At 48.6% G+C, this 25,575-nt stretch overlaps 9 protein-coding genes across 9 annotated transcripts; 5 read left to right on the top strand and 4 right to left on the bottom strand.

Annotated features, from left to right (window-relative positions):
• Positions 1-160: 160 nt before the first annotated feature.
• On the top strand, positions 161-1,398 carry N7518_009908 (uncharacterized protein; the record flags this gene model as incomplete). Its single annotated transcript, XM_057190834.1, has 3 exons — positions 161-371; positions 397-1,152; positions 1,214-1,398. The coding sequence occupies 3 exons, from the start codon at positions 161-163 to the stop codon at positions 1,396-1,398; spliced, it is 1,152 nt and encodes a 383-aa protein (XP_057036970.1).
• A 174-nt stretch (positions 1,399-1,572) lies between these two features.
• Positions 1,573-2,682, top strand: N7518_009907 (uncharacterized protein; the record flags this gene model as incomplete). Its single annotated transcript, XM_057190833.1, has 3 exons — positions 1,573-1,697; positions 1,755-2,001; positions 2,110-2,682. 3 exons carry the CDS (start codon positions 1,573-1,575, stop codon positions 2,680-2,682), a joined length of 945 nt encoding a protein of 314 aa, XP_057036969.1.
• A 147-nt stretch (positions 2,683-2,829) lies between these two features.
• Positions 2,830-3,407, top strand: N7518_009906 (ankyrin repeat domain-containing protein; the record flags this gene model as incomplete). Its single annotated transcript, XM_057190832.1, has 2 exons — positions 2,830-2,846; positions 2,945-3,407. The coding sequence occupies 2 exons, from the start codon at positions 2,830-2,832 to the stop codon at positions 3,405-3,407; spliced, it is 480 nt and encodes a 159-aa protein (XP_057036968.1).
• Positions 3,408-4,370: 963 nt separating this feature from the next.
• Positions 4,371-5,496, bottom strand: N7518_009905 (4-hydroxybenzoate octaprenyltransferase; the record flags this gene model as incomplete). Its single annotated transcript, XM_057190831.1, has 3 exons — positions 4,371-4,947; positions 5,027-5,321; positions 5,391-5,496. 3 exons carry the CDS (start codon positions 5,494-5,496, stop codon positions 4,371-4,373), a joined length of 978 nt encoding a protein of 325 aa, XP_057036967.1.
• Positions 5,497-6,582: 1,086 nt separating this feature from the next.
• On the top strand, positions 6,583-7,971 carry N7518_009904 (oxygenase MpaB family protein; the record flags this gene model as incomplete). Its single annotated transcript, XM_057190830.1, has 3 exons — positions 6,583-6,879; positions 6,931-7,517; positions 7,572-7,971. The coding sequence occupies 3 exons, from the start codon at positions 6,583-6,585 to the stop codon at positions 7,969-7,971; spliced, it is 1,284 nt and encodes a 427-aa protein (XP_057036966.1).
• A 314-nt stretch (positions 7,972-8,285) lies between these two features.
• N7518_009903 (CAZyme family CE10) lies at positions 8,286-16,045 on the bottom strand (the record flags this gene model as incomplete). The annotated part of the gene is made up of 5 exons (XM_057190829.1): positions 8,286-9,220; positions 9,295-13,719; positions 13,805-14,180; positions 14,246-15,358; positions 15,410-16,045. 5 exons carry the CDS (start codon positions 16,043-16,045, stop codon positions 8,286-8,288), a joined length of 7,485 nt encoding a protein of 2,494 aa, XP_057036965.1.
• Positions 16,046-18,457: 2,412 nt separating this feature from the next.
• N7518_009902 (uncharacterized protein) lies at positions 18,458-21,436 on the top strand (the record flags this gene model as incomplete). The annotated part of the gene is made up of 7 exons (XM_057190828.1): positions 18,458-18,802; positions 18,877-19,245; positions 19,308-19,519; positions 19,585-20,056; positions 20,090-20,179; positions 20,235-20,425; positions 20,479-21,436. The coding sequence occupies exons 1-7, from the start codon at positions 18,515-18,517 to the stop codon at positions 21,434-21,436; spliced, it is 2,580 nt and encodes an 859-aa protein (XP_057036964.1). The 5' UTR covers positions 18,458-18,514.
• A 240-nt stretch (positions 21,437-21,676) lies between these two features.
• N7518_009901 (uncharacterized protein) lies at positions 21,677-23,384 on the bottom strand (the record flags this gene model as incomplete). The annotated part of the gene is made up of 3 exons (XM_057190827.1): positions 21,677-22,803; positions 22,879-23,187; positions 23,240-23,384. The coding sequence occupies 3 exons, from the start codon at positions 23,382-23,384 to the stop codon at positions 21,677-21,679; spliced, it is 1,581 nt and encodes a 526-aa protein (XP_057036963.1).
• A 546-nt stretch (positions 23,385-23,930) lies between these two features.
• On the bottom strand, positions 23,931-25,180 carry N7518_009900 (uncharacterized protein; the record flags this gene model as incomplete). Its single annotated transcript, XM_057190826.1, has 2 exons — positions 23,931-24,959; positions 25,013-25,180. The coding sequence occupies 2 exons, from the start codon at positions 25,178-25,180 to the stop codon at positions 23,931-23,933; spliced, it is 1,197 nt and encodes a 398-aa protein (XP_057036962.1).
• Positions 25,181-25,575: the final 395 nt, after the last annotated feature.

Below are 25,575 nucleotides of genomic sequence, written 5' to 3'. Positions count from 1 at the left end.
TAGGGCTTCTTTCCTTCTCTCAAGCCTCCTCCCCTCTCCTTTACTCACAGCCGCATATATTGTCCCCATAACTTAGGCCTCTATTGCACACCGGACGTCAGGACTTTCGAAAGGTCACGCGGGTAACTGATTTTCGGGCTTTTTCTCTCGCGTTGAAGCCATGTCAGATCCTGCGGGGTACACTGTGGGCTGGATTTGCGCCTTACCCGTGGAATACATTGCCGCACAAGAGTTTCTCGATGAAGAGCACGACAGACCGAGCTTCGTGTCGCCAAACGATGCCAACGACTATACGTTAGGCAAGATGGGCGAACACAACGTCGTCATTGCCGTCTTACCCGATGGTGAATATGGAACAGCTTCCGCGGCCAGTGTAGCAACAAATATGCTCAGCAGTTTCTACAACATCAGGATCGGCCTTATGGTCGGGATTGGGGGGCCGGGGGGGGGTGGGGGGTGTACCAAGCGAAAACCATGATATCCGATTGGGCGATATTGTGGTCAGTGCGTCTCGGGGTAGCGAGAGTGGTGTGTTTCAATACAATTTTGGCAAGTCGATCCAGGACCAAAGTTTTCAGCATACACGGTTTCTGAACCAGCCACCAGCTATATTACGCACTGCAATGCTAGGTATTCAAACTCACTACGAGAGAAAAGGGCATCAGCTCGAGGAGGCCATCAACGGCATCATTGAAAAGAACATGAGGCTATGTCGGAAGTACGAAAGGCCAGAGCTAATAACGGATAGGCTGTTTCTTCCTGAAGTTATCTATCACCAAGTAGACTGTGCTAAATGTGCGGTTGATCCTTCAAAGTTGGTACTACAGAGTGAGCGGGCCGACGACAAAGATAACCCTGCCATTCACCATGGCCTGATTGCTTCCGGCAATCAGTTAATAAAGAATGCTTTGATTCGAGATCAGCTTGCCGCGGAAAAAGACATCCTTTGTTTTGAAATGGAAGCCGCGGGGCTGATAAACACTTTCCCATATCTCGTCATCCGGGGTATCTGCGATTACTCGGACTCACATAAGAACAAAGAGTGGCAAGGGTATACAGCTATGGTGGCAGCTGCATATACCAAAGACCTTCTAAAGAGGATCCCTCTCAACAGAATTGAAGCTAAGGAGAGGATAAGTGCTATTGTATCTGGTTAGTCTTATACAGTCTTATAATTATTCCGTCAGCAAATATTGACCTAAGCACTACTTAGAGGAGCTAAAAGGCATTCAACATCGATTAGATCAAGCATATAGTCAAAACGAGCGGCACTTTAGTAAACAGAAAGCAAGAGTCTTAACGGATCAGCAGCGCCGTTATTTCCAAGTGTTCAAGATCGTTAACTACACAGAGCAAAAGAACATAAACCCAAATCGAGCCAAGGGCACCTATCGATAGCTTTCCAGAGCTCTGAATATATCCGTTAGTAGGAGAGCAATTACAACGACCTTCTCTGGGTATCGGCTGACCCAGGCTGTGGCAAGTCTGTCCTAGTCAGATCAATAATCGATGATTACTCAGAGACCTCTCATCCAGCTGTAAGAATATGTTACTTTTTCTTCAAAGACAATAATGAACAGAACAATCTTACTACGGCACTATATTCGGTACTTCATCAGCTATTCAGCTAGCAGCCTCATCTATTACAATATACCATTCCGGCCTAGGAAAAGAATGGGGGGACACTCCGACAAGAAGTTGATAAGCTTTAGCGGATCTTAATAGCGGCAACATCAGCTGATATATCGTGTAAGACGATTTGCATATTCGATACACAATGAATATTGTGAAACGGATCAGCGCCGATTAATTGAAAAGCTTAAAGCGTTTCATCGCCAGCCATCTTCATCAACAGAGGAAACCTATTTGAAATTCCTGGTCACCAGTCGTCCCTACGATCATATACAGGACCACTTTCGAGCAATCACCGATTCATTCCCACATATACATATCAAGGGGAAGGAGCAGAATGATCAAATTCATAATAAGATTGATCTAGTAGTAAGGATTCGAGTGAGAGAACTAGTTGAGACAGTGCCACTATCAACAGAGCTTCATCATCGAATCGAACAGCAGCTGCTTCAAATGGAACACTATATATATCTTTAGCTACACCTAGCCATTAATAATATCCGCAATACCTTCAAAAACAGCCTTCGGCCTACAGAGGATTGGATCACACTGATTCCGCCTTCTGTGAATACAGTATATGAGAAGATACTCTGTCGAGTCCCAGCCGATCTAATAGATAGAGTCAAGAAGATCCTAGAGATCATCGTAGCGGCACAGCGTCCTCTGACCATAAGAGAGATAGCTATGGCATTAGGAATTGCTACTAGCTCAGGATCACTAACAACCAAACAGGCTGGGCTAGATCCAATTAGTTTAGACAGCAAGCTTCGGCGATGGTACGGCCTATTTATCTTTACAAACAACACGAAAATCTATCTTATCTATCAAACAGCCAGAGAATTTCTCATAGCGAAGAAAAATTCCAGCAATCTCAATTCTGTATACTGGAACAGCCTGACTGATACGGAAGATCAGATGGCTGAGATTTATTTGAGATACTTATTGATAGAGGATTTAGAATATGATGAAGATGACTCGCGCCCCTATACTCGAAGTTTCTTAGAATATTCAGCAGCACATTGGCCTGATCACATACGAAAGAGGGTTTGACTTCAACCCAAAAAGAAACCTACCGAGTACATCGATTATACGACATAACCGACAAACCGTTCTTAATGTGGTTTCCCATTTTTTGGAAGACAGTCAGACCATACGAAAGAACTCCTGTAATGAGTACACTACATCTGGCAGCATTCAATGGCCATGAACAGGAGGTACATTCAATACTTGGTAGGGATAAAAGTGATGTCAATACACCTGATGATACAAGAACATACCCGATCATATGGGCTTCATTAAATGGACATGATAGGACTGTGGAACTTATACTAGATCGAGGAGCCGATATCAACGTCCAGGGTGGACACCACGGAAATGCTCTCCAGGCTGCTTGTGCTGAAGGAAACGACAAGATCGCACAGATGCTGCTAGAGCGAGGAGTCGATATTGACGCCCAGAGTGGACACTACGGATACAGAAATGCCCTGCAGACTGCTTGTGTTAATGGACACGATAAGATTGTACAGATGCTGCTAGAGCAAGGAGCCGATATTAATACCCAGGGTGGATATTACGGAAATGCCCTTCAAGCTGCTTGTACTAGAGGACACAACACGATTGTACAGATACTGCTAGAGCGAGGAGCCGATGTTAACGCTCAGGGTGGTGAATACGGAAATGCCCTCCAGGCTGCTTGTGTTAATGGACACGATAAGATCGCACAGATACTGCTAGAGCGGGGAGCCGATGTCAACGCCCAGGGTGGAGGATACTGAAATGCCCTCCAAGCGGCTCGTCGGGGAGGGCACCACAATATAGTGAAACTTCTCCAAGGACAGCATTGTCCTGATCAGTCGACCTCCCAACCTCCCCTTTCCAAAAGGCTCAAGGTTTCATCATGATCCCACTTACCATGTTCAACTCAAATTTTTCTAGTACCCCGATATCTAAATTGGTTTTCTCTCCCTAGGTAGTTGTGCTGTGGTTCTTCCTCTCAGTACTGAAATAGTTTGTCCATGATCCATAATCCTTGATCCAGCCATTTAAACAATAATGGTATAAGAAGTACTGAAACCAAATAAACCTGCTTGGTCTTCTCAGTCGATCAACCTTTGTCTCACTCAATTAAAGACCTTTCCTCTCATGAAGTAAGATGTCAAGAATGGGATATGGCCCCTCTAGGCCTTAAACAAGAACCTTGGTTTTTGTTATGGTCTAGTGGTAAATTACGCTGTACGAAATTCAACATAAAATACTGTTGGCACAGGGGTCTAACCTAATTAGGCAAGGTCACTCTTGGCACTCCATTTTCAAATACACGGACCATTTACTATGGTATCGCAGGCATGGTGGAATCCTCGGTGGTGGCAGTGGTAATGGAAAGCATGGTAGAATCCTCGGTGGTAGCAGGCATAATGGCAGCTTCAGGCATAATGGTGGAGAGAAAGAAGAAGCAAGTTGCAAAGTGGGAGGAAGCCTGTATATATAGCTGTCTATTTGCATGCAAACAGTGCAAACACCGCATATCTTGCTTAGCTATCTAGCAAACAATGTAAACAATGCATTGAATGCAAACAGTAAGCAAGTAAGCAAAGAAGCAAGTAAGCTAGATCAGGTGATCTCTGAATAGCTTCATGTTTGATAGATCAGGTGATCATATTAATAATTATGGGGAATTAACTAACTAGTTAACTATAAATTAAAAAGAATGAATTTAGAATATCTTATACTACTTTATATTAGATTATGTTCCAGAACTCTACTTTCTGCAGACCGACCTCGACTATGCAAGCAACGGTAGTCCACAGTCCCAAAAGAAAGTTGTCCCAATGAATACGCCCGCCACTTTCAAGCTTCTTCGAATCGAACCGAACAATCTGCATCACAATAGAAACGGTCCAAACCGCCATCCAAGAGAACCACAGCCAGGGAGAGTTGATTTTCAACACAACATACGGAATCACCGCGAGTGGTAGAGCACCCAGGAAGGCGAGGAATAACCGGATGCGTTGCCCCGCGACCACATAGGCAGAATTGATATTCATCTTCCGGTCGTCGACGCTGTCCTGGTGACTGTAGGCGGTGTTGAAATAGAGGCACCAGAAGAATATGAGAAGGCAGATCGGGGTGCAATGTGTGAAGATCTCAGACATGGACTGCTCTTGCCCGTTGATTGAGGCCCAACCTGTTATCGATGGGTAGGCGACGGCCAAGCCAAGGATATACTGGGGGTAGATGAAGACTCTGCTGAATACGGGTCGTTTCAAGTAGGGATACAGCATGATACTGGCTGTCAAAGGCAGCATTAGGCCCCATCTAAGAGGGATGGACGGGGTTAATCAAGTTGGGCTCTTCCATGCGACCGGAGTTTTATAACACTGAATGTAGGACTTACATGCTTCTGTTATCCAATATCAAGTGTAGCATTTTCACCGACAGAAAATACTGACCGACCATCCATACTAGGGCCTCGACGGTTGAGACTTTTCCAGATGCCAACGGCCGCATTTTTGTCCTTTCCACCCTGGCGTCAATATCACGGTCTATCAGGTCGTTCCATGTGTTCCCAGCACCGCATAGTAACAAGCAGTGAACAAAGCACAGGCCGGCTTTGAAGAAGATGTACTCGACGGAGAGACTGGCGGGATCGTCTTGCAACTTCAAAGCGCCAGCAATTAAGGTAGACCATACTGTTTTGTAACGGAAATTCGAAGTTAATACTTTATTCATGAGAGAGCTTGGAATGGAGTCCTCCTTACCAGCGGCCATCATCGTGTAGTAGGGCATATATCGATTGAACCGCGAGGTGCTGATCAGAAGACAGGCAAGGTCCCATGAACCAGGCTTCTCCATTGAACTAACCATGTTGGTGAATGCAATGCAATAAAGTGTTAGAAAATGGCAAATATCATTCAAAGACGGAAACTCGAAAAACTTTGCAGATGAGCTAGAAAATTGGGCTGTCCTTGAGAACTATCAAAAGCTATACCCGGTATCGCAGCAGAGAACACTTCTAGGGGAGACATCCTGTACTATAAGAGACCCGGTTTTTCCACATTGCCGCATCATCCTGCAGTTTTCTGCCCCCACGTTGCCGTATCCACGTTATGATGACTATCAGACAAATGAATTTCTAATGACCATGCATGAGAATAACATAGACGGTGGAACGGGTGCATGAGTGACGAGGAATGCTCCGTCTTACCGCAGCGAGAGCCACCGTGGAGCCTATCGTGACCGAGCTGCTTCCTATACCATAATGCATCTACACCAATGCATCTACACCAAAGTACGAGGTAATATGCGGGCAGTATTTACCGTACATGTATGTACTTTTGGAAAAGCACTGTATAGTATATCTGAATAAATAATAATAGGGGGCCAGCCAGGCCCATGCAAGAGACTCGATGGGTATCAATCAATCAAAGTTCAATTAACCTGTTGCAGTCTAACTAGTTGCGTATGACTATCCAGGCGACTCGATGGGTATAAGATTAGCCCCACGATACAACCCCGCGGGACTCCATCCTTTGCAGAATGCTTACTAGATCCATACATGTGCATACATGTGGAAGGGTAATAATACAAAGATGTAAAACAGTTACGGAAAATCTCGAATAAGATAAATATAATATCATCTTTGTTTTAGACGTCCACGGTACATGTGATACCCCGGGTCTACGGTTAAAATAGAATAGTTGCCTCGTGTCTTTTTTTCAGTGTATCTTGCGTATAATTGGGTGCAAGGAGAGACGGATAGTATACAATCACCTAACGATCAAGAATAATTCGGGCTTTGCTTCAAAGTACTTGTATCACGACCAGCTAGTTACATGTGAATGGTTCCACATAAATAGCCCCTTTCTATGGGCCTTGGGGCCAGTAATCATTCAAATATCATAGCTTTCTATACGGGATTGAGATACCCTTCAAAACTACAATATCCACGTTATGGAGAAAGGCACATCTTTCTTTACGACACCACCGTTCTCTGCGACCACCAGAGCTATTTTCGATACCATGCCGCAATGGTTTTCATTTGCCGTGGGCTTGTTGATTGCGTACCCCCTTCTCATCAATTCGCTGCGCCATAGACGACTTAAAAAGCTACAAAAAAAGTTCTACTTCCCGACACGCGAGTCTATGGCTAAGATGACAGACGAAGAAGCATTCCAGATTCAAAAAGAAACGGCGCAGCTAGAATTCCCATTCATGTTTGTGAAAGCAGGGCAGTTTGCTTTATTTCGGGTACGCAAATATATACACCAATCTTATTTTTCTTATTCTAACCTCCTCTAGACTTACGGCATTCCAACAATCTCCCACCTTCTCACAAAGACAGGGCAATTTTCTAAACCAGAAACCTCCTTCAAGCGCTATACAGACACAGCCGCCCTTATCGGCGAAATGGTAGAAAATAGCCCTACCTCGCAACGGGCTTTTCTCTCTGTAGCCCGCACGCGTTTCCTACACAGCGGCTACCAAGCTTCAGGCAAGATCCTTGATACAGATTTGCTCTACACACTTGCGCTCTTTGCGGTCCAGCCTGTAAATTTCATCGCGGCATTCGAGTGGCGGCCGCTAAGTGATTTGGAACGCTGTGCTATTGGAACGTTTTGGAAGAGTCTAGGTGACGCGCTAGGTATTAGTTCTGACATCCTCCCGTCAGGTAAGACGGGGTTTAGGGATGGAATTCATTGGCTCGAGGAGGTGGATACTTGGAGTCAGGAGTATGAGGCCAAGTATATGGTTCCAGATGCTCAGAATCGGGAATCAGCGGATCAGGCAACAGCTGTGTTGCTTTATAATTTGCCCAAGGTATTCCATCCGGTGGGATTGCAGTTCACTTCGTTCATGATGGATGACCGGCTGAGGAAGGCTATGTTGTATGTCAAGATCCGATTTTATATAACGAAATATCGAGCGCTAACATCAACTAGATACGAACCACCAACGCCCTTCTGGACAAAAGTCTTCTCTGCCATCCTAATAACCCGCAAATTCATTCTCCGCCACCTAACACCCCCACGACCTTTGATCTTCGCGGTGTCAAATACAGCTAAGCAACCCGATACAAACAACCGCTATCACCGCAAATCTTGGGACGCACTTCCCTACTACGTGAAACCAACATTTTGGAATAGATGGGGTCCAATGGCGTGGGTTTCCTGGGCGCTCGGTCATCCTGTCCCGGGCGACCAGGGTGAGAAGTACTATCCGAAGGGGTATCATATTCAAGATATCGGGCCGAAGTATTTTGAAGGAAAGGGGCAGAAGGCAATTGAGGAGATGATGAAGGAACTGAAGATTTCTAGGACGGGAAAGTGTCCTTTTCATTAGTTTAAAGCAACTTTTATGATTTAGTGAAGTATTTCAGACCGCATGGGATACTTGGAAGAAAAGCAGATCTGTACAGCCTACTAAACTCTTAGATTGTAAACTGAAAGACAGAGTAACTTCGTTTTCTTCCTCCTTGTTGCGGCCATGGCCGCTTACTGGCACACCGTCGTGTTCCAACTTGTCAAATGCTCCAGCGTTAGTGAACCCGAACATATCCATTTTCTCGCCCGTTCTGGATGTTGTAGATATAGAAAGACCTCAATATAATCCTCAAATTGTAATATTCAATGCGGAAGCAAACTTTGAATCTAAATCTAATCCTCGTCGCTGTAACCCTTAGAGTGAACGTGTCTTTTCAAAAATTCATACCCATCAGCCACTGCTTCCTTCACATTCTGGCCAGCATGAGAGCTCGGATAAAGATCAAATAAATGCACCGCTCCCTGCACCACCCTGATATCTGCCTCAATGCCGTTTTCGGCCAACGCGTTATATGTTGACTCGGTCTGCGCGCACGGGACAAGGTCATCGCTTGTTCCATGAACCATAAACGTAGGTGTTCGGTACCGCCCGATGCGGATCTGATAGTTTGGACTAACTGCCTGAATCTCTTCGTCTGTCGGACGAGGTAGTTTATTGGGTATGCGAACCTCTTTGTGCATGCCTCCCAACAGCACAGGAAGGGTTTGTCCCGTCCAATTCATGTGCAATGCAATTCGACTGCGCGGGTCGCTGGTTGACATCCAGCCCCCTAGTGGCCGTTCCTTGAACGCTGGATTATAGCCTTTGATCGGGGCGCTCTGCACGCCTTCCCAGACATCGTACTCCATATCATTTGACGCGACAGTCTGTCCAAAGGGGAAGTTTGGCCTCGACCAAAATGGATCTTCATAATCGGTTGGACAGTAGAAAGCCAATATGGCCTCTGGAGCGGCGATACCCACAGCGGGAGCGGTAAAAGCCAGCGTCATTGCGAGATGACCACCAGTGGACCACCCGATAGCCACAACCTGGTTCCCGTCCGGTCGGATATCTGGACGCAGCAAGGGGATATTTGGGAGGATGCGGCGCACCCAACCTAGGGCGTCGCGCACGTCGGCCATAGGGCCTTCTGAAAGGCTAACCTCAGGGCACAGGCGGTAGTCAACACTGATGGGCAGGAATCCGGCGTCGAGAAGGGTCTGTGTCTGGGCAGGACGGATGTCTTTACGAGATAGCATGACGTGGCCACCTCCATGAACCATCAGAGCTGAAGAGGAGGGTTAGCAAATGAAAGTATGAAATGGAGTTATTACAAGGGACAAAAGATGAATCTGAACTTACCAATTGGTCGTCGTTTCTGCGTGGTGTCAACCACGTCGGGATAAAATATATCAGCCAGCAGCTGCAGACCATCCCTTTCGCCCCAAACAACAGTTTCCATGTTTGCCGGCTTGGAGCAAATCTCCAGAGCAGAAGGGGCCTTCGTCGGCGATGCGACAATAACACGCAGAGCATTTGACTCTACAGCCTCATTATTCGTCCAGCCCACCCACTCGAAGCCAGATTGGCGAAGCGTCTGATCCCAAAGATCTTCAGTGGCCAGCGCGTGCTTCCGACCGTCCTCAAACCGCCACCAGCCCTCCAGGAGTCCGAACACAAGATCCAACCAGAATATGTCACGCGTCAGCTCAACGAGACACAAGATCCCATCAGGCCGGAGGAGCTTGCGGATATTTGAGCAGGACTCGACGAGATTTCGGGTAGCATGGACGCAGTTGGTCGACAGCACAATGTCGTACTGGGCGTGCAAGAGCGAGGGAGGGCTACTCTCCACGTTAATAGTTTCGTACCGTACGAAATCATACTTGGAAAACTTCTTCCGCGCGGCTGCAACAAGCGATGGCGAGATATCCGTGAAGGTATACTCCATGCGTGTCGCCATTCCGGGGAGGGCCGAGAGCTGCTCGAGGAGATTCTTGGTAGTGCCTCCTGTGCCGGCCCCGATCTCGAGGATTTTAACATGCCGACCGTTGCCGAGAGCTTGGATGACATCCGTGAGATACTGTGCGAGGTAGAGGTTACCCGACTTGAACACCGGGGAGTCCGTATAGACATCTCCTACCAGGCGCCGAGTCTGGGAATCCTGGAAGATTAGCGATACCCCGTCCGCTTGCCCGGTCAGGCACTCAGCCAACCGCGAGCCTGTGATCTGGAGAAGATCGTGCTCCAGTGCATATGGAGGGTGTTCATCCCGGATCTGAGCATGCAAGGCGTGCGATGGGAGCGGCGAGATGGGTGTCGCTGTGCGCACGAGTTGACCAGTTGGAGTTTGACGCACGAGGTTGACGGATTCCAAAATTGTATACAGGTGTTTCTTCAACTGCTCGTGGCGTGGTAGGATGGAAATAATAGGAAGGACCTCATCTGGCTGACTGGACTCTAGCGGGGAGCCCAAGGCGCGGAATGCTTCCAGGATGTACGCCGTGATGAGTGTCATTTGCTGCGGATAGATGGCATTGAAGAAGCCGGCCCAGTCGGCATTGTGTGTGTGGGATACCGCGGTGTGAGTCTCATAGAAGCATTGGTGTGCTACTGAGACTAGCGATGGTCCGGCGTCAGCTGGCACGGGCAGAGAAGTTACAGTTTGCGGTATCACTGTCTGCTGCCGTACTGGTTTGATCACAATCCGGGAAGGAGCTAGGTGAGAATGTCCCGGGAAGATATGCTCTGTCAAACCCTGGATGTTGGGAATATCCACCAAGGTGGAATAGGAAATATCCTTATGGAATCTCCTCTTGATTTCGGAGAGCACTTCTGTGCTTATGAGCGAGTCCACTCCGATATCTATCAGCGAGACTGATGGAGATACCTCTTCGACACCAACTCCAAACAGCTCGCAAAGCATTTCTTGGACAGCAGCAAGGTCGCTATCCACATTTACATTGTCACTGGCTTCATCATAATCGGCTGTCACAATTGCTGGCTGGGTCGTGGGCGGGAGTTGTGGGACGTCAGGGAAATTGTTGTTCAGCTTGGCTAGTGCGCGAGTGAGAGAGCGGATGGAGACACTCATGAACCGAACGCCCATAATTGCGGCAGTAAGTCCGTCTCCTTGAGAGTTCATCACGTAGATATCGCACACGATCTCGTTCTTGAACGGCCGGACGTAGTTGGTATATACCTTCCATGATAACGGAATAGCTCCGTCTTCCTTTTTGACCAACGAATCGCTAACATACGTTTCCCCGATAGCATTGCACACGAATACTTCCTCTGCTTCGCGACCAGAGAGGCAGTTGACGTGAATTCCTGCAACTTGCAGAAAGTTGTCCAGGAGGATGGGGTTGCACGTGGTCTCCGTGGCTGACGGTGCCATACTGACCAGCCCCGCAGCCTCACGGCCATTTGCAAACACCTGCCTCACTCCGCGGAAGTAGTCTGCATAATTGGTGACCTGTTCGAGGGCAGAGTAAACCGTCGATCCTTTCAGTCCGTTTGATGCCAGATGATCCTCAATTCCTCTTGCCCGTGCCGGGTCCATCAACCGATTCATGGACTGAAAGTGGGACAGAGCCCTGGACCTCTCATTGCATAAGCAGACACTGCCTGTAGCATGAATCGACGACTCGCTACCCGTCTCGCTACTGCTAAAGACCGAGAATGACCACGTCTGGGAAGAAGCCACTCCCTCTGGGATCAGTCGTACGAACACGCTTCCTTGCGGATCTAATACTAAGGGGGATGATATCACCAGGTCCTCGATATGAGACATAGTCAGCGTCGAGGATTCACCCAAGGTGAATACGGAAGTTGCTGCCCGCAGGACCATCTCCATATACATGGATGCGGGACACAACGTCTGATCCAATACCGCGTGCCCCTTCGTGCATGACCTATACAATGCATCTTGGGTATTAACGGCAAACAGATACTCCTCTGAGCCGTTGCTCAACTTGCGCAACAGGCCAGCCCGCTCCTGACTGCCACGTTGCGGTTCCGTGGAGGAGCCGGAAAAGGAGAAAGCAGTAGGGTCAAAGTCAACCCAGTGTCTGTTCTTCGCGAACTGATACGGCGGAAGGTTCATCCAGCCGAAGGTCCCACGCTGCGAGTGATGGAAGGGCCAGAACTGGACATGGACGCCCTGACCCCAGAGGGCGCTGGTGACAGTTGCCAAATTCCCGCTTCCGTCCGACCCATCGAGGTTAACCTTGTGGTATGCATGAGTTGCGGACGATTTCTCCAGCACTCGACGCACCATGGGGATGATAGGCGAGGCTGAGCCGGCTTCGAGCCAGACAGCGGGAACTTGTAGTTTTTGGGCTATTCTTTCGACAGCGCGTTGGAAGTGCACAGGCATGCGGCTGTGCTCGACGATCTTTGCCGGGGTGACGATCGACCAGTCGCCAGTCGCCGAACAGGCTTCGATGGGGATAGCTGGTGCTTGGTAGACAAAGGACTCTGCGAGCTCTGTGAGGCCGGGCACAATGCTATCAACAAGTCTAGAGTGGAAGGCATGCGAGTTGTCCAAACGTCTGACCCTGACGTTGCTTGTCAATGGGTTTGCAGCGAGAGCGTCTTCAACCGCTCGGATGGATTCCCCCGTGCCGGCAAGCACTTGCTGCCGTGGTCCATTATAGCAGGCAATTTCAGCACGGTGGCCTGTCTGCTCTAGCACCCGCTGGACCTCGGTCTGCGTACCCTCCACAGCGAGCATCACCCCAGACTCTGGGCCCCAGTTTGACTGGATCAGGCGTGCACGCTCGGTAACCAGGCGGATGCCGTCATGAACACTCAAACTGCCAGCCACGGATAGCGCAGTGAGCTGACCAAAGCTATGGCCCACGATACGGTCTACACGCAGTCCTGAGTCGATCCAGGCTCTGGCGGATGCGTACTGTATAGAGAAGAGCATGAAGTGCAGGTGAACGGTATTCACGATGGGGTCTGATGTGAATATAGTTGGGAAAAGACTGGGAAGGCCCAGCTTCTGGCCTGCTTGCTCGCACGCCATGAGGTGCGTCTGTAAAAGGACACAGCTGTCGTAAAGTTCTTGTGAAATGCTCGATGTAACTCCATTCTGACCGCCGAAACACAAAACGATTGGAGGCTCGTTGGATGCCCGCTTCTGGATAATATCGGCAGACTTGCCTGCGGCGATAGCCTCCAAGCGGGTGCTCAGTGATGTCGGATCAGAAGAGGTTGAAAAGGTAAGAGTAAACGGCAGTGTTCGATTCTGCTTCATTGCGACGTTGTACGCCAATTCCTGGACGACGATATTGGACTGTGGGTGCCTCAATAGGGTGGTGCGAAGGGCGCCGCAATAGGCCCGAATAGATTCTTCAGACCGTGCAGAAATCAAGATAGGCATATCTCGAATGTATTCCATCATTGCCCTCTCCTGTCCCGATAGGCTAGGAGTGTGGTCTCTCACTATAAGCGCAGCGTTGCTCCCCGATGCCCCGTAATTGCTGACCATGGCAACCCGTCTCGCTGAAGCCCATTTGGTTGACTCTACGGGAATCACCAATCGGTCGTTCTCGAGCGGAGGCTTGACCTTGGGATTCAACTGCCTGAAGTTTGCCTGCTTCGGTATTCGTTGCTTCTGGAGCATGAGGATCGTCTTCAACAGCCCGGCGACCCCCGAGGAGGTCTCAGTGTGTCCGATGTTACCCTTGATGGACCCAACATGGAGACTCTGTCTTCGGAGTGGGTTTCCAAATGCCTTGCGAAGGCTTTCCAGTTCAATCGGATCTCCAACTTGTGTGCCTTTGACATTGTTACTAAACTGCAGGCGAAATAGAAGAGGGCAGAATAGAGGAGACCAAGGGTAGAAAGAAAGCAGGATACATACCAGTGCCATGGGCCTCCACATAGGTGACCTCATCCGGGGCAACCCCAGCGAGTGACAAAGCTTTGTTATACAGTGATTGTTGAGACTCCGCATCGGGGACGGTGATGGGTGACCTGTTCGAGCCCTGGTTGACGGCTGAGCCAGCGATCACGCCGAGGATAGGGTCGCCGTTGTCAATCGCATCCTGCAACGGCCGAAGGACAACGAGGCCAGCGCCCTCTCCCCGGCAATATCCATCCGCAGAGGCATCAAACGACTTACATGCTCCCGTAGATGACAGGAAAGAAGCAGCAGCCAGGTTCTGGTACACTCTGGGGTTTGTTAGAATATTCACACCGCCAGCCACAGCAATCGAGCACTCCTTTGTTTGCAGGGCCTATTATTCATACACCAGTTAGCCATTGCACTTTGAAATAAGTCAACCTGAGTCTCATATCGTACCTTGCATGCCATATGGATAGCCACTGCTGCGGATGAACATGCTGTATCCAGCGTAATCGACGGGCCCGACCAGCCGAAATGATGGCTGATACGGCCAGCTATAAATGACTGCAGGGTTCCTGTAGCTGAGAAGGCATTCGCATGCCGCGACGCCACATTCTCGGTATAGTCCTCAGATCCCACTCCCACATAGCAGCCGATATCGTCCGGTAGCTCAGTGTGCTGCCATCCGCAGTATCCGGCAGACTCCATGGCTTCATATGCTACTTGCAGCAACACACGTTGTTGTGGATCCATGGACTCGGCCTCTCGCGCTGAGATGTTAAAAAAACGATGGTCGAACGCATCTGGCCGGTCGAGGAAGTGACCCCAAAATGGGCCCTTGGGCTCCCGCTGCAAGTCTGGCATCCGGAACCGACTCCCAGGGGCCTTCTCCACTGTACATACCCCCAGCTCCAGCAAATCCCATAGCTCGCTCGTGGTGTCTGCGTTAGAATATCTACAAGCCATGCCGGTAATGGCAATAGGCGGCATCTCAGCTGCCTGTGGACTACCATTGAGGGTGTTCGTGCCATTCTGCAGCGACACTGCGGAGCGAGCCGACGTGTTTCCGTTAGCAAGCACTCCTGTCCCGTAGACATCAAGGTTGCTCCTGGCTACCAGACGTCTTCTAGCTGATCGTGGGACGAACTCTTCCTGGCCGATGGATAGAAGACGGGACTCATCAACTTCCATATCGGCGCTGTTCAGTAATGCGGAGACTGTTCCCCACCAGTCTGCCTTGACAGAGAGGATCGATTCCAAGGCGACGATGTGCAATATAGCTGCATTTATGAGCACCTGCCCATTGTGACTTGATCGAAGGGGTAGTATTAACGCGTTGCTGTGAGGGAGTTGAAAGCGAGGATCCTTCACACATAGATTCATTATGTGCTGGATGCCTTCGCGGTGTGCTTGCTGGTGGTGGAAGCGGCCTTGGAGGGGGATTTGCTTTGTGTGCAGACCACTGCCGCTAAGCTCCTGTTTCAATTTCACCCGTTGTGCAGTATCACCGGGGAGAGTGATAGTGACGCTGTTAACGTCTGTATAGCAGGAGATATAAACCTTGGATGTCTATCAGTTTTTTGCTTTTGTTTCCTTTTCTTTCCATGAGGAGAAACTAACATTGGGATTTTTTGTCAAGGTCTGTTCAAGATAGTCATGGTCCGCTGGAGACTCCCACCGCACTGCAATTGACTTGGCCTTGCCCGACACGATCTCATCGAAGTCCACCAACGCCCCAATACAGACAGCGAGCCGTATGGCGTTCGAAGCCAAAGACTGGAATTCCCGTGTATCCCGGGAGCAGGCCACAGCAATTGCCGCCAGAATACCCACACAGAACCCCTGTGAGTCGATTATCCTTGGGGCTGCGGTCCGTGATAATGGCGAGGATGGGAACGCCGGATGTGTCGCAATATTTTGGAGATTCCAAAACTCGACTAGATGTCTCATCACCGTGACTGGAGTCATGATGAGACTTGAGGGTTCTGCTTCGCTATCTGGAGATCCATTCTCAAAACGCCGCCCCAGTGCAGCTAGTTGCTTCTCCCCCTGCACCTTCCGTAGGGCTGGCCAGGCAGAAGTTATGACGGGCCATAAGGAGGGAAGCTCGTCAAGAATATCAGATAAGAACCCCAGACCGGCTGAATCTTTGTATACGGCATCCCGGATGTGGGCGATGGAGCCTTCCATTTCAGAGCATTGTGGTCCGAAGAGAAGACGAAGGCCTCCTTTTGAATGCTCTGTATTCAATGACATGATATGAAACTCAATGAAGAAACGATAGATGTAAGAATGTAATAAGTTCCTGGTACGCCCTTCACGTACAGTATATAGTATATTTACAGATCTATAAGAAACTTGGTTCGGGAGAGGATATAAGTCTGATTGATATAAGGCAAAAAACGAGAGGCCTAGTCCGCTACAAAACTATCAATCTCCTATTTACGGAGGGGGGCCAGCTAGAGCCTCTGCAGGCGGCCAAGAGTGTAAATTACTGAATTAATACAAGGAAGCACACCATTTTCATGGGCTTCAAATCTCTGAGGTTGAAGGTATTAAAAATCAGAATTTTGTTACATTACAAACTGATAGATTGCCTGAAAGTTAGGTAGTGAGATGCTTCGGCTGTGTTATTCAAACCATTTAGTAATATAACCTAGAAACTTACTTCATCTCCCATATTCTAAGCAGCTAGACAACCCTATTGACCACCAACCCTTCTAGAGTTATATAATGGTGTGCCGGCTTTCAAATTTAGCCTTACTCCATGATTTGGGAAGTCATGTAACAGGGCTCATACATACATACTACTCTCCGGAGTTGCAATCTCAATACAGAAGGTGAGACGAAAATAACCATCATGCAATGCTAGTACAAAGCGGACTATAGAATGGTCCAAATCCCGGTATTTTACGCATTTTGATGCATGCGACCTCGTGGCGCCTCGACCCCTCCCGAGTCTTGTTTTCCCGCTTTGATGATCGTCTCTTATCTCGCTGAACTGAAAGTGGGGGTCTCATGATCTAGTTCTATACCTTTCACATACCTGCAAGTAAGCTATAGTACCGTCAGCGGACATATGTATTAGCCCCCGGCCCCACACCGCATAGATTACATAATATTTTGCCAGCAGAATCACTCCATGCATTATAATTATCTCTATTTATATGGCGTAAAAAAATAAGCAATAGATTAAGAAATTTATAAGAAAATAATAATGTTTTTTTTTCACGAAAAAAACGGCTTGCGTACAGCTTGTGTTCTAGAAAGGTTCTATAATTCGCGTTCAGGAAGGCGGTATTGGCGGTACGTTTTTCCCCGTGGGGGCCGGCCCGTCTCCGACTTGGGCACGATTACGGTTATGCGGCCCGCAAGGGGCGTCCCGCGCAGCAATCATCTCCTGCCGATCGGAGTACTTTAACGAGGCTGACATCCATTCCAAATTTTGGAAGTTGCGTAGAGGTGGGGTGATGTCTCAGTTCTGGAAGGAGCGTTTTGCATTACATTTACAGTTTGTAGCTTACATACTAAGATTGGCCCCCGAAAAGTAGATCATACTTTTCGAGCGGTGCATCTGACGCGGTAGCAACCTTGGAATAAACCTTGTAGAGTTGATGTAATGTCGCAAAAAATTCTTCCTTCGCCACTTCCTTGAATTTCCTCTATTCGGCCTCCCCTGTCGGCACCAGGCGTCCCTCTGGGATTGTCAATAGTGCGGAAATACGAACCAAAAACGCTCTATGGGCGCCATTCTTAATATATACTGCCCTTTACTTGTTCACTGGTAGGATCCCGTATACACCGCATATATTTTGTGTTTGTTATCTAGGATACTTCCGTAAAGGTAAAAGAGCGATTGCAAATCAATTCATTCTGTTAATTCTGGGAGATCCTATCTGCTTTCTAACACTGCCACGAATGCTTCTCGTATAATGCGCGTTGAGGCCGGGGGCGATATGCGCGATAAGTTAGAGTGGATCCGATTGTATATTCTTGGCAATGTAGGCCAGACTTTTGGCGATATGAAGCGTTACATGTACGAAGTATGCCGCTCTAGTGCTTATCTCACCTGTGGGTATTTTGGGATGTGGAGTGGGATGTGGAGTGGTATGTTATTCCTGACCTGCACAAAGCGTACGTAACCCCGTCGGGCTACCTATTGAGGCTTATCAACTTGAACCCATATGCAGGTATAGACTAAGGTGCCTACACCGGGCAGCCAGGCGTCATCCTATTACGATCGCCCGAACAATCGATATCGAATTCGAGTGGAGCAGGTATACAATGCAGTAAGATATGCCAAGGCTTGAATGTCACGCACTTGTTATATTATACGCGGGGTAGTCCGCTTCACTTTTTGTGGAGTGTTATTATGTATAGTCCTGATTCGCGTGAGGTATACGCAGTAGCGCGGGGCTATATGTGGGAGCATTCTAGATTTGGAGGTGGAGATGCACTGAGGCACAAATTAGGCAACCGCCTATAGATTACGAAATATCTAATTTCCATAAACTGTATTGATACGAACTCAATCCAGCTGTGTAAAGAGGCGAGGTGTGTGCAAATGGACTCTGTCCCTTTAGGCTATTAGTTTGTTGTTCTATCAATAGCAATATGCTTCGGTGAATAGATACTAGACGATTGGTCTCAACCTTGAAAGTCTCGTTCATTTTCGTTCTCAATCCTCCAGCACAAGTATACGTACAGGACATAAACTTATATACTATGGACTATCTGATCATAATACGTATCACAGCTGTTGCTGTTGTGCTATATCTCACCCGCTACGTTTGTTGTCTATACTTGCATCTGCAAAATGTACCAGGTCCGTTGTTTGCGAAGTTCACAAATCTGCAACGCGTGTGGTGGGTAAAATCCGGACGAGCCCATGAATACCACCGTCAGATGCATGCTGTGTATGGGTCTGTCGTTCGATTCGGTCCAAATATGGTCTCTATCTCGGATCCTCGCGCCATCCCGGCTATCTACCCTAGTAGGCCCGGATTTCCCAAGGTCAGTGATGGTAGTACCAGAGTTATTGCGTGCAGTCATAATTGGATTTCAATCGCTAACATCGCCACACCCAGAGCGACTTTTATCGCACACAGAAGCCCTACACGCCAAACAAGGGCGCCATGCCGGCGGTGTTCAATTCCCAAGACGAGGACCTTCATAAAAGGCTTCGAAGCCCGATTGCTCCTCTATATTCCATGACAAATGTGGTGAAGCTCGAGTCATTTGTCGATCAAACCCTCGCGGTACTGTTGAAACAGCTCGATGATCGGTTCCTAGACAGCAACGATGTTCCGTTTGATCTGGGGAGCTGGCTCCAGTATTTTGCGTTTGATTCGATGGGGACATTGACGTTCTCTCGACGATATGGATTCCTCGAACAAGGCCGCGATATGAATGGAATCTTGGGCGAGATTTGGAAGTTTATGAAGAGAGTTTCCATGGTGGGTTCTAGCTCTGTGCACGTCGTGCTACCGTTGGTTTCTAATGCGTATGACTTTCTTAGATGGGCCAAATTCCGTGGTTTGACGAGTTCTGTAATACGAACCCGTTTATAGCATTGTTCAGGTCACCGACAGGGTTTGGGGTGTTAAAGGTAGTCGATAAGTTTATATCGCAGCGCTTGGCCCCTCGTGAAAAAGGCGAGGTTTCGGACGAGAAGGATATGCTCTCCCAGTTTCTCAATATACAGGCCTCAAACCCTGATGTTATGCCTTGGTAAAAAAATCTTCCCGCTGATCAATTTCTATCTCTTGCCTTATATCCGGCTAACTCATACCTAGGGCCCCAAGAGCCTGGACTTTCTCTAATATCATGGCTGGCTCAGACTCGACTGCAAATGTCATGCGTACAATTATGTATAATCTCTTGGTTCATCGGGACACGCTGAGCCGTCTGCAAGATGAGCTTATGGAATCCGAGAGCAGAAATGGTCTTTCTCGTACGTGTCCCTCGTGGGAGAAAGTGAGAGAGTTGCCGTACCTCGACGCGTGCGTTCTAGAGGCTTTAAGGCTGCATCCTCCATTTTGTCTACCTTTTGAGCGAGTTGTTCCTGGCGGTGGTTTGACTGTTTGCGAGACATATCTTCCAGCAGGGACCATTGTCGGAATCAGCCCGTATATGGCCAACCGGGATAAAGAAACCTTTGGTAATGATGCGGACGAATGGAGACCCGAGAGATGGCTAGGCCTGAGCTATGAAGACCGAAAGAGGCTGGAGAATAGCTTGTTGACTGTGGGTCTAAACTTCGTCTACGTCAGACATACGCTTACTAATCTTGAGATATAGTTTGGAGCGGGCCGTCGTACTTGTCTGGGGAAGAATATCGCCATCCTTGAGATCAAGAAGTTAATTCCGGTGCTGCTTTTGAACTACGATGTGAGTACTTTGCTTCAATTCAGGCATGTGCTCTTCCTAATGTGTTCCGTGCCAGATACAAATCGTCAACCCGGAGAACTACAAAACCGAGAATGCTTGGTTCTTCAAGCAGATGGGACTACAAGCAGTGATTCGCAAGCGGGCGAAAATGGAGAGAGGTTCCAGTAACAAGGAAAAGCCCACTCTTCCACCTGTCTTGAATATTCCTCCTTCATCATCGACCGTCGATGTGCGAGTGATCGACCCGTAAGGTCCTACCTCGTCGTATCCATGGGAACCAATTGACCTAATAATTGCAGAGGAACACTCCTTGACCTACGACCTGATCTATTCTGGCAACCCGAACTGCCAGGCCTTAAAAAGGTGACAGCGCCAACTTACTGCTTCTTAATCTCGGCCGGCACTCGCCATGTTTTATTTGACTTAGGAGTTCGACAGGACTGGGAAAACCTTCCGCCATCCGTTGTAGCCATGATCAAATCACAGACAACCATCCAGAACCCGCGCAACATCTCGGATATTCTGGACTCTGACGCATCATCCTTAGGCATCCGCAGCACAGACATCGAAGCCATTATCTGGTCGCATGCCCATTTTGACCATATCGGCGACCCGTCCACTTTCCCACTGTCTACCGAGCTCGTCGCCGGTCCTGGCATCCGGGACACCCACTGGCCCGGGTTCCCAACTAACCCGGACGCGATTAATCTCAACTCGGACATCCAAGGTCGCAAGGTGCGGGAAATCTCCTTCGAAAAGACAGGAAAGGAAGCCATCAAGATAGGCTCGTTCGACGCGCTGGACTATTTCGGTGACGGATCTTTCTATATTCTAAACGCCGCAGGCCATTCCATCGGTCATATAGGCGCCTTCGCGCGGGTTACCACCTCGCCGGACTCGTTCGTATTCATGGGTGGAGATTCCTGCCACCATGCTGGTGTTCTTCGACCTTCAAAATATCTTCCTTGTCCGTCTCACTCTTCTCACATTCCGCTTTCGTCTGAATCAGAATCCGTTTTCACCTTGTCGCCTGTGCTTCCTTCTGATTACGACGCGGCGCTGAAGACAGTCGACAATATCAAAGAGCTCGATGCATACGACAATGTATTTGTGATTCTTGCTCATGATAGTACCTTGAAAGGGAATATGGACTTTTATCCTTTGACTATCAATGATTGGAAGGCAAAAGGGTACGGCAAGCAGACAAAGTGGCTGTTTTACAAAGATCTTGAAGACGCTATGGAAGGGACCAAGTAGAGATGTATTTGAATTTTGAATTTCATAAACCTTACTCTTTAAAAAAAATATGCTTCATGAGCTCTCTGTACCCCTTAAATCTTGTATAATCACTAGATTTCTATTCTAGGCTTTTCAAAATGCTTGAGAACAATTTGCTTATGGCAGATTATCAAAAAGAGTGTATTGACTAACTTTTGGACTGATGTACTAGATGAAAGGAACTCTAGACAACAGTCGACGAAAACAGAGACGCCGCATTCAAGAAGAGTACAACTTCTTCTCGTGGGTGTGCAAGCCGTGGACATTACCCTCGGTCTGCGCGCTAGCGCTTCTCATCTCAAAGCGAACTGTTCCATTGTTCACCCCTTCACGCAAGGCATCAAGGTTCTGGACACCAATATCCTGGAGAGAATGCTGCACACCAGCAACAAGGTAAGGGACATACTGGGTGATAGAGCCACGATCAATAACGGAGCCCGCAACACCCTGCGCAACCTTGACCTTATCATTCTCAGAGAAGTACCGAGAAGCACCGGCGTTGTTCCCAGCGCCGCTCTTGCTTTTGTCCTCCATAACCGCAATACTGCCCATACCACGGAAAGCCTTGACCAACTGGCCTTCACTGCTCATAAAGTACTCACCAGGAGACTCGGTAGTGCCAGCAAGCAGACTTCCCATCATAACTGCCGAGGCACCCAGCGCAAGTCCCTTGACGATGTGGCCCAGGTTCTGGACACCACCGTCAGCAATAGTGGGAACACCGAAACGCGCGGCGAAGGTAGATACACTGCGTACGGCTGCAGCCTGGGGACGACCAGCGGCCATGACTTCCTGCGTGATACACGCAGAGCCACTGCCCATGCCGATACGAAGACCGTCTGCACCAGCAGCGATCAATGCCGCGGCTTGCTCACGGGTAACAATATTACCGCCGATAACGTCAATGTCGGGGAAGGTCTGCTTGATATATTTGATCATAGCAATTTGGAAAACGCTGTGGCCCTGGCTGCTATCCACGACGACAATGTCCAGACCGGCATCGACGAGCTTCTGGAGACGGACCTTATCCGCGTCGTGAGTGCTGATGGCCGCGGCGCAGAGCAGCTGCTTGGATGGAAGCTTTGATGCAAGAGGGTAATGAATGTTCTTCATCAAGTCACTCCGGGAGAGCAGGGAGATCAGGGATCCATCCTTGTCCACAATTGGCAGTTTACCCTTCTTCGAACTCCGGAGGACCTCGTTGGCTTCGGCGAGAGTAGTGCCTGCCGGTGCGGTGACGAGGTCTGTCGCCATGACAGCCGTGACTGGATCCTCGTGGTTCTTGTGAAACTGGATATCTCGGCTGGTGACGATTCCGAGAAGCTTCGAGTGGAGGGTTCCCTTTTCTATGAACGAAACAAGGTAAGGATCACCAAACGAAACAAAAAGAAAAAGAGCCACCAAGGAGAAATCCAACTAACCAGTCACTGGGAACCCGCCGAATCCCCATTTAGTCTTCAGTTCCTTTGCTTCTCCAACTGTCGTCTCCGGAGACAGAACGATAGGGTCCTGGATGAAGCCATTCTCATAGCGTTTCACCTTCCTCACCATCTCAGCCTGCTCGTCTGGTGGGCAGTTATTGTGGATAACACCCAGACCCCCCAGGAGAGCCATATGGATGGCCATGCTGTGTTCGGTCACAGTGTCCATGGGAGAAGACAGTAGAGGGGCCTTGATGGTGAACCGCCGGGTTACTCTGGTTTCCAACGAAACATCCGATGCCGGGAAGGCTGTTCGTACGATTAGAGAGAACGACCTATGAGATAATGTTCATTGCCTTACTGATAGAACCGGGCAAAATCAGGAAGTCATTGTAAGTCAAGGCTCCATGACTATCCGAATCGAGGAGAGTATCGACGTGGAGGCCATCTCCAGGATACTCCTTGAGCACTTCTGAAGCCTTGGTATAATCCAGAATTTCGACCATAATGCTGATTTTAAAAAAAAAATAGGAAAAAAAAAACTAATAGGTAATGGGAATGGGGGGGTGATTCCCAAAGGAAGTCAGAGGGGCAGGGGAGGGACGGCCTTTTAAGATTGTTGGATGCGGTGGTCACCTGACCATCAGTCCGGTGCGGCAGGCACCAACCCTCCAGGGAAAACAACTCTCTCCCTCTTTCATCGCAGGTATTTTTAGCGAAAGGCCTTTCGTTTTCTTTCTTTTGATGATCTACACCCCACAATGACCGGTTTAATCCATGGATTGTCTCAGAAGGATTTTTTATCTACGGAGTTCGGACTTCTCCGTAAAGAACGCGTTTTTGTTACAGGCTTAAACTTGGGTATACCGTAGGGAGTAGGGCTGCGGCCGCCGGCCCCACAGAACCGAAAATTTAAATGCGCTAACCTTCCAAGGCGGAGCCTAGATTTGCCGATTCGGGATTCGGGTTTTTATTTCCTATATTGTCTCGGCGGAGTCTGATTCTGATTTCCTCGATATGTAGCCAACCTAACCTATAGAAATTGGTGACGTTTAGGCGAGCTCTGCTTCAATCAAACTCTCCGCCACGCCCGGATACGAATATATCTTGATCACCTTCAATCCCGCCTGGGTGAAGATATATCTCCATTCAGCTTCTGTTCTTTCCTTCACTGCCAAGTGGGCCAACATAATCATATCCATATTAGTTGCCGCTAGAATTGGCTTCTCCTCGCTGACGACAATCTCATTCAAAAGAACTCGGGAGTATCCCTTCGCCAGCGCAGGCACCAGGTTTGCCATAATCTTGATTGCATCCTCGTCTCCGAAGCCATGGGGAACAGAGTGCATGTAGTACGCCCGAGCGTATTTGACCGGCTGCGGTGTGAAGATGTTATGAGCCGTCGCTTCAAATTGGCGGGATTCATCGGCCGGCATGCTAGCAATGGTTTGTTCTCGATCCTGAAGCACGAGCCTTCCTGGAAGAGGACTGAATTTAGAGGCAAATGTCTCGAGGTCGTGCCCTCGACCACCGCCCACATCAACCAGCACAACATCGCTGACAGAGGCATCGAACCCGGAAAGGAGACGCTCTGAGACAGGGTAGAAACCGGTGTCGCACCAGTTTGGTTTTCCAGCACGGTAGGCACTCATGTAAGAGTGGAAATACTGCAGATAGGGGGGTGTGTTGACAAGCCAATGCGGAAAGGTGAACGCGGTCTTATGAGCGGCTTGGAATGGACCATCGGTTCCACTCAGCGTCGGGGTCTTGTACCCATTGCTCTTGAAGAATTCCGGGAATTCATTGAACGAGGGCCTGGACACATCATGACAAAAGCGGATGGAGTGTTGATAGTTCTCGGCGGCAAGGCTATCGCTCAGGTCTGTGCCATGGAATGCTCCATTTTGAAACGTAATCACATTCATAGCCACGAGATGTCTGGCCAAGCGCGATAGAAGGCTGGCATCAACGCCCGTCTTCATAGACAGAGCTTCACAATCTATCCCCTTACCCGCGGCATCTTTCAAGTGTTGAAACATATTGACATCAGCAGCAAGCCTGATAATAGCAGACAGTGCTGGCTATATGAACATCAGCAATAGTTTCTAGTCTTACCCCGCCAAATCAAGCTTACCTGAGACCAGAAAGTGTGCTGAATAAACTCGCTCGGAACTTCAAGGGCGGATATCAGAGCTCTACTATGAGCAATGAGGGATTCCCTTGCACCAGCTTCATTGTTCTCAAATTCTTTGGCTGCCAAGGTAATCCCTTGGAGGATGGAGATCACAGACTTGGTGGGCATGGTGCTTTTGATGAACGATTTCAACGCAGAGAATATGGGAGAAAGGTGTACACAATATCATGTTAAAATTGGAAGATGACCTATTATATTTGTAGCCGTGTCTGGCGACACCAAAGCCTCTCACATGCTGTCCTAAACGGAAATCGGGTCTCTCGATGTATAGTCGACGCTAGGTGGAACCTGGGGGCTGTCCATGGATGTTTTTGGTCTGCCTCGTTGCTTCTGCCATGATGTCTAGTACTTTTCAAGTTTCTCCAATTTTGATAATACGACTGGGGTTTAAATTAAAAGGATTTTGTCTCTGCCTTTTTAGCGTGTATGTATGAAATTTCCATCCAAGTCATGTATGCTGTATGTACATGTAAATATTGGGGCGGTAATACGGTGTTAGGCGG

Source organism: Penicillium psychrosexuale (genome assembly GCF_028828465.1).
Source record: "Penicillium psychrosexuale strain IBT 29551 chromosome Unknown utg000006l, whole genome shotgun sequence".
In the NCBI taxonomy this organism is placed as follows: Eukaryota; Fungi; Ascomycota; class Eurotiomycetes; order Eurotiales; family Aspergillaceae; genus Penicillium; species Penicillium psychrosexuale.
This window is presented reverse-complemented; position numbering and strand designations above follow the sequence as displayed.